The 6,729-nt window shown below is 33.8% G+C and overlaps 1 protein-coding gene across 1 annotated transcript; it reads left to right on the top strand.

Annotated features, from left to right (window-relative positions):
* Positions 1 to 692: 692 nt before the first annotated feature.
* LOC132634352 (uncharacterized) lies at positions 693 to 3,068 on the top strand. The gene is made up of 2 exons (XM_060350614.1): positions 693 to 851; positions 2,236 to 3,068. The coding sequence occupies exons 1-2, from the start codon at positions 791 to 793 to the stop codon at positions 2,871 to 2,873; spliced, it is 699 nt and encodes a 232-aa protein (XP_060206597.1). The 5' UTR covers positions 693 to 790; the 3' UTR covers positions 2,874 to 3,068.
* The last annotated feature ends 3,661 nt before the right edge of the window (positions 3,069 to 6,729 follow it).

Here is a 6,729-nt window from a genome sequence, read left to right as displayed (position 1 = left end):
TTGGGGGCATACTTTTAATGGGCAAACTTTTATGCCGGATCCGGCATAAACTTGTGAAGGAATTACCAAAGTTATGCCGGACCCGACATACTTATGCTAAGTCTGCCCATAAGGCATAACTATGCCGGGTCCAGCATAACTTTGGTAATTCCTTCACAAGTGTATGCCGGTGGGGGCATAACGAATTTAAACTCTGCCTTGCGATTTTTTTTTTAAATTTTGACTGTGTGGGGATTCGAACCTGGAACCCATGGGATTTAGCCGAAGGGCAAAACTTAAAGATTTCAAATATGAGGGGCAAAATTTAAAGACCACCCCAAAAGATGCGAATTGCCCTGATTTTTTTCCCTTTTCAACTTATGAATTTTTTAGATCGTAGTCTAAAGATCTCTTTTTAATAAACTGAAAATCTTGTATGAAAACATCAGACAACGGTCTAAAGTTTTGTAAACCTTAAACAAACAGTTTAATACTTTCAGTCCCAAGAGCTAATATTTGCACGATATGAAAAATTAGGACAAAATCTAAATGATAGCCTTAGTCTAAAAAGGGAATTCGGGTAAAACAGAGCAAAGAAAAAGGCCGATCACATTTTCTTGGGCCCCCAACTAAGGGAGAAGACAGAAATTGGCCCAATTTCAAAACTAGCCAGCAACAATTCTAGAGTTGACGTTGTAGAGGAGGTATACCCGGAGAACATGACACGTAGCACATAGAAAGAACAATTTCTGTGTTTGTAATTTTTCTATTAACCATTGAAGGGTTAGCGAGATGATAGAAAATATGGTATATGGAAAAACAAGAAAGAAGGCATAATGTAATGGAGAATCGCGACTCACATTTTTCATCAGGTAATAATCTCCCTTTACAATCTTATCATTTGTTTTCATGAAAATGGATCGTGAGAATTTTCTTTCTTTTGCTGAAACGTATACCGACAAAAAATCATCCTTGTTTTTTTTTTTTTTTTTTTTGGTATTTTGATATTTGAATATAGGATGCAATTGTTTCTCCTATGATGGGGGTCTTTAGTTTGCATGGTACTTATATTTTTACCTTTACGTGATGAAGTGTATATATAGGAGTTAGCATCCTTCATGTTATCATGTACATTATCATGTCTCAATCAAGAACTTGTGCTTCATCAAAAGATAAGTATTTGGTTAATCTATGATGGGGAAGCTATCAAAAGTTCAAAATCACGGAGATTTTATAACTTTTCAGATTAGAAGCTTGCAGATTTTCCAAGTTAGGAAAAATAAAGGTGGCTTAATTCCCATGCTTAGGAGTTATCTTATCTCATTGCTCATTTGCTTGAAGCTTTGTAAGCGTGAAGGGGTTGACGGGTTGTCAACAGATTTGCAACAAATGACCTTTCTAATTCTAAAGTAATGGATAGATTTTCTCTTTCCATTTTAATGGACAGTTCGGCCTTAAAGTTCAATATCCAAATTGAAAAGTAACTGATTAGTTCAACTGTTCAATATATGTTTGGTTTATTGGCGTTAAGACTGTTAGTTATGATTTGAGTTTCTTTAGCGAAAAGTAGGTGATACTGCTTAGCCATGTGATTTTTATTGTTTACTATAATCCAATTAGCTTCTCTGTACTGAGCTCCGTGATGCTTCTTTAAACCAGTGTCTTGTCAAAAATCGCCTCTTCTGCTACTTAAGTTCTTTCCATTAAGCTCTGTGATTCATTTCATCGATTCATTCCCTTAATACTCATGAAGGGATGGATATTAAGCCCTGATTGGCTTTCTATTGAGGGAATTTTTTTGGTTCTCTATAATGTTTGATGAATCTATTTTGGAGCACCTTAGTTGCAACTTGTGAAAATTATAGATGGAGTGGTAGAAAAGGTTTTATCAGCGCCATCCTAGCAAAGATTGGCCGAGCATCTTATGTGTAACATGTAGCAGGATTCTAGTTCATTCTCCATCTGTATTTGTTTCTCCATGTCACACATGGTTCGAATAAAGTTTTGCACTGCCTTCCATCAGGGTACAACAGTTCGCATAACAGATAAAGTTCCTTGTTTTACTCTTTATAATAAAAAAGGATTACAGAAGATGCTGAATGTTTGATATCAGCTTCAGTTATATAACTTCCTGCCGTCGATTCACTGCTAGGAGAAGATCTTATAGTTATAAGAAGAACAGTGCATATGTTGACATAATTTCAACCTGAATAAACTAAAATCATCTTATATAGTGGATTTTTGTTGGTTTTGCAGCTAGCTTGGAAGCTGCAGAGGATTATGAGATTGAAGAAATTTCTCAACCGAATATTTCTGGTTTACGAACAAGAGAAGAAATATCTCTAGTCCAGAATACTGATTGGGAAGTTGGAGCTAAAGGGGATGTATCTGCAAAAGCTAAGAATGAAGTACAATCATCACTAACCAAGCCAGTGGCTAAAACATCAGCAAATGTTGAGGACCCTGAAGTGCTTCCAATAAAACGCAACGGTTTCCTTCATTTATTTTCTCTTAGAGAAATCAACTCTTGCATTCTGATATGCGAGAATAAACGAGTCATTTGTTCTGTCATGATTTCGTTTTTAGTTGTCCTATCTTATGCCCATCTCCCGCATAGTATAGCAAGGTCAAATAGCTTCATTGCCTCAAGGCCACTTTATATACTGCTCCTAACTGATTTGACAATAGTGATTGCACGAATAGTCCGAAAGGAAGTAGTTCCTGAAGAAAGGGCCGAAGACATGAGAGAACGAGTGAAGGATTTTGGACATAATTGGGATGGAGCTCTTACGATATTGGAATACGGTTTGGTTTTCTATCAGACAATTCGTGCAATCTTCATAGACTGCAGCTTCTATTTGGTTATTGTTATATGTGGCTTTTCTCTCATATAGTTTTCCATAGAGCTATCTTGCTAATTCTTTTGAAATTGGTAAAGGAGGAGCTCAAGATAATTTGCTTTTTTACCATTTATTCACTAACTTTTTGCTTGTATAAAATGGCACGAGACCTCATGTTCTATGTAGCCGGTTCCATTTTCCAATTTTACTTTGTAAATTAATGTTTGAATGGTTTATAGAGGTGATCAAGCTGACAAGGTCTTTGTTGTTTTTATTACTCAATTAATATTCATTCAAATGAGTATATTGCATCCGCTATGGGTTATTGGATTAGGTAGAATTCAATACTTTGGGTAGAATCTTATACGAAATGTGCAAAAAAAACTTTTTAAGTATAAACTGAGTTGGATATCCAGTTTCTCAGTTTAGAACTCACAACGTGCCTAAATTCTACACTAGTGATAGTGTGTCGACCTTTGAAGAGTTGTTGCTAGGCAGTACTATGTGATAAATTGATAGATCAAATTGGTGGGTATAGCTATGCATATCAGGGTTAGTTGCAAGTGTCAGATTTGTATAAGAGGACAAGATTGTTGGTAAGATTTCCAGGTTTGATTAAATGATAAGGGGACCATTAAAATTAAATCTCTAGGACGATTCAAGCTGAAGAATGGAGCCTCCATCTGTATTGATAAAAGGAGAAATGTTGAGCTTTTAATTAATGCGTGTAAAGTTTGCTGGTGAAAAGTACAATAATAAGATCACACATATAAATGCTACGACAAGAAAATACATCTATGTGGTGAAATTCATCAACTGACTGGCAGGAGATTGGCTTATTAGAGTTGTGCGGAAATTATATGCAGTAGTTACTGGATGCAAGATTATTGCTTGATATGTTAAAATGTGACCAATTACCTTCTTTTCTGCCCTATTTTTATACGGCATTATTATTATTTTTATGTCAAACTTTTTTCCGGCAATTGTTAGAATATCTTTTTTAACGTCGGTAATTGTTAAATTTATGTACTCCATATAATACTCGACCTTTTATTTAGTTATTGAATGTAAACAAAATTAAATTCAATGTCCGAACAAATCAATGATTAGATACACCAAAAATTACATTGTTTAACTTTCTCGTTTTAGATTGTTTGACTATTGTACTCTAAAATCCCTTTTGTCTTTGAGTTGGAGTAGTAGCCTTTGTGCATGTTGGTCGGGAATTGCCCATTTTCAGCAAACAGGTTCCAGTTTATTATTCTTTGTTAAGCAGAGTGCAAAATATTTTTCCAGTGACGTGATGTTTTGTTAGATTCTGTTTTTGTTTGTTTGTTGTTTTTCTTAAAATCTTAGGACATCAAGGAAACTACCATTTCAATAAAGAAAAAAAGTCAATTAAGCCTTATCTTCAAAGTTCACGGGAGAGAGTGAGGATTGTGGACAAGTAGACTCTAATTACTTAAATTGCGATACATGATCCCTACTACGTACCTACATCTCTGGCCACATTAGGCTGAAAAATAAATACACAACATGTGTCTTGAATATACCCTTTTGTCACTTAGTTATGATTAATAATTGATATGTATTTTTATCTAATTTATTACTTAATCATTGATCAATTCACGTAATTTGGTGCAAAAATTGTGTGTGGATAAGTTTTTCTTGCATCCGGTTGTGCAAAATGCAGATAGAGAATAGTTTACGCTCCTAACGAGATGTAAATGACTTTATCAGTGCAGCTGCGGAGTCACCTTGTTCAAGGAATGTCAATTAACACCTCTTCACTGGTTTTTTTTTTTTTTTTTTTTTTTTTTTATATATAATTCATGTATATATATTATATGTTAGATCCTTTTGACTTTTTCAATCCGCCACTGTATCAGATGATTGATGTTTAGGCCATATTCTTTCAATACAAAGGGCTAGAACTTAGTAGCCATTAATGATGGCCTTTCTGGTTAAGCAAAGATTAGTCTTTTCGCAAGTTCAAATGCATTGCATAATGAGATTCAGGATGTCAAATCTTATCAAATTGTTACCTAATAGGTTGATTAAATATAAGAATTTTCTCACAAGAAGCAACACCGGGTCAGGCCTAATGCCTAAATAGTAAATAGCCATACTCTTTAATTAAGGAAAACGTCAAGTTCACTGAACATGGTTTGTTGCCTGTTGGTGCTGTCCCTTGATATATAGTGAATAGCCCATCTCATATTTTACTTATGTTTTTGTCCCTTCCATATACTCCAAATTTCTCAAATTGACCATCTTTGTGATTTGACATCTCAACTACAGCAACCAATTCATGGATTTGGAGAGGAGTAGAGGACTTGGAACCTAACCTATACCAACGATTTAGAGAATCTGTCCTTAGACAACTAACCTATACCAACGATTTAGAGAATCTGTCCTTAGACAATGAACGCTTTTCATTCTGATTTCATTATGTATTTTAGTAACTAGCCTATTTCTTATTTGAAAAAAGTAAAAGAATGCAGCACGAACAACTAGAATACAAAGAGAGAATCGGGCCAAATGACTCTTTATCGTAACCATCGTCCAAACAATCAATCACAAAGTTAAAACTTTTAAAGAATTTTCGTCTAATTTAACTTGAAAGAAAATATGTTCAAGAAGAGAAGATTTCAACATACTGTCCTGTATATGTGACATGTAAAATCATGAGCTTTTATTGAATCAATCAATTAAGCTGTAAGTTCAAACTATTTTTTGTTACCATTTCACTCTATTTAGGTGGTGGACCTTTACCGCAGATTAAAAGTTCTCTAAAGATAAATATTCTTTAAGTTTTACAGTTATCCTTACACCTACGTACAATTTTCTAACAAAATCAAAAAGACTTTTGCAAGATACTCGGACTAATTTGAGTGTAATTAACAACAATAATTAAGCTTCAATCTCAACTAGTTAGTTTTGCCGATCTGTGTATCTTTCTATTTCATTTTTTTATATTCTTAACTAATCTACGAGTTTATCTTCATGAAATGGAAATCACCAAAACGTCATAAAGCTTTCAAACGCGCAGTTAATTAGTGAGTAAGATGCTAAGACTATAAAAATAAAGAGGAAAGGCAATTTGTTAAAGGTGACCATCATACATTCCAAATTGTTGAATTTTTTTCATCCTTCCATATGCCCCTCACATGCATACAAGCTCTTGTTTGGGATGAATCTGCGGCTTGGAGGGACCAACCTGGGTCCCTAGTCCATTAACTTCCTATGTGCTAGTGTTACCTATATTCAACACCTAGTATTAAATCCTAAATTAACCATTTGACCAGAAGAATTCATTCCCCTCTTAATTAGTCGATTAATTAAATTGGGCTCTGCCCTATGACTATGAGATAATACTAAAGAAGTAGCTCAGATTAAATACAAATTCAATGGCCACAACTCGTGAACGAAAGATTCCATCGTCACCCAATCTTGTTGAATAATATATATATATATATATATATATATATATATATATATATATATATATATATATATATATATATATATATCAGATATTTACAAATATTTTTCTATTGTCTAGTTATTACAATATACTCCCTCCGCTTTAATTTATGTGGCATTTCTTTATTAGTTCGTATAAAAAAGAATAATCTCTTTCTATATTTGGAATAATTTACCTTTATGCAATGATTTATAGTCACACAAAATATATGTGACTTATTTGACATCATAAATTTAAAAACCTTCACTACTTTTTTAAACTTTGTGTCCAGTCAATTGAATTGAGATAAATTGAGAGAGAGAGAGTACTAACTTGACGTCTTATAGTAGGAAACATAAACTTCGAAGATTCTCATTATTATAGGTTGGTACCTTTACATCAATTGGTATCAGAAGATGTAACCACATGATCGCCCTACCTTAG

The sequence above is a fragment of the Lycium barbarum genome, chromosome 3 (genome assembly GCF_019175385.1).
Source record: "Lycium barbarum isolate Lr01 chromosome 3, ASM1917538v2, whole genome shotgun sequence".
In the NCBI taxonomy this organism is placed as follows: Eukaryota; Viridiplantae; Streptophyta; class Magnoliopsida; order Solanales; family Solanaceae; genus Lycium; species Lycium barbarum.
This window is presented reverse-complemented; position numbering and strand designations above follow the sequence as displayed.

What these genes read in the sequence shown, in the direction of transcription:
- LOC132634352 (XM_060350614.1), top strand. Translation starts at nt 791, where the DNA reads ATGGAAAAACAAGAAAGAAGGCATAATGTAATGGAGAATCGCGACTCA. An exon ending in CGACTCACATTTTTCATCAG is followed by an intron (nt 852 to 2,235) that starts GTAATAATCTCC and finishes TTGGTTTTGCAG; the next exon opens with CTAGCTTGGAAGCTGCAGAG.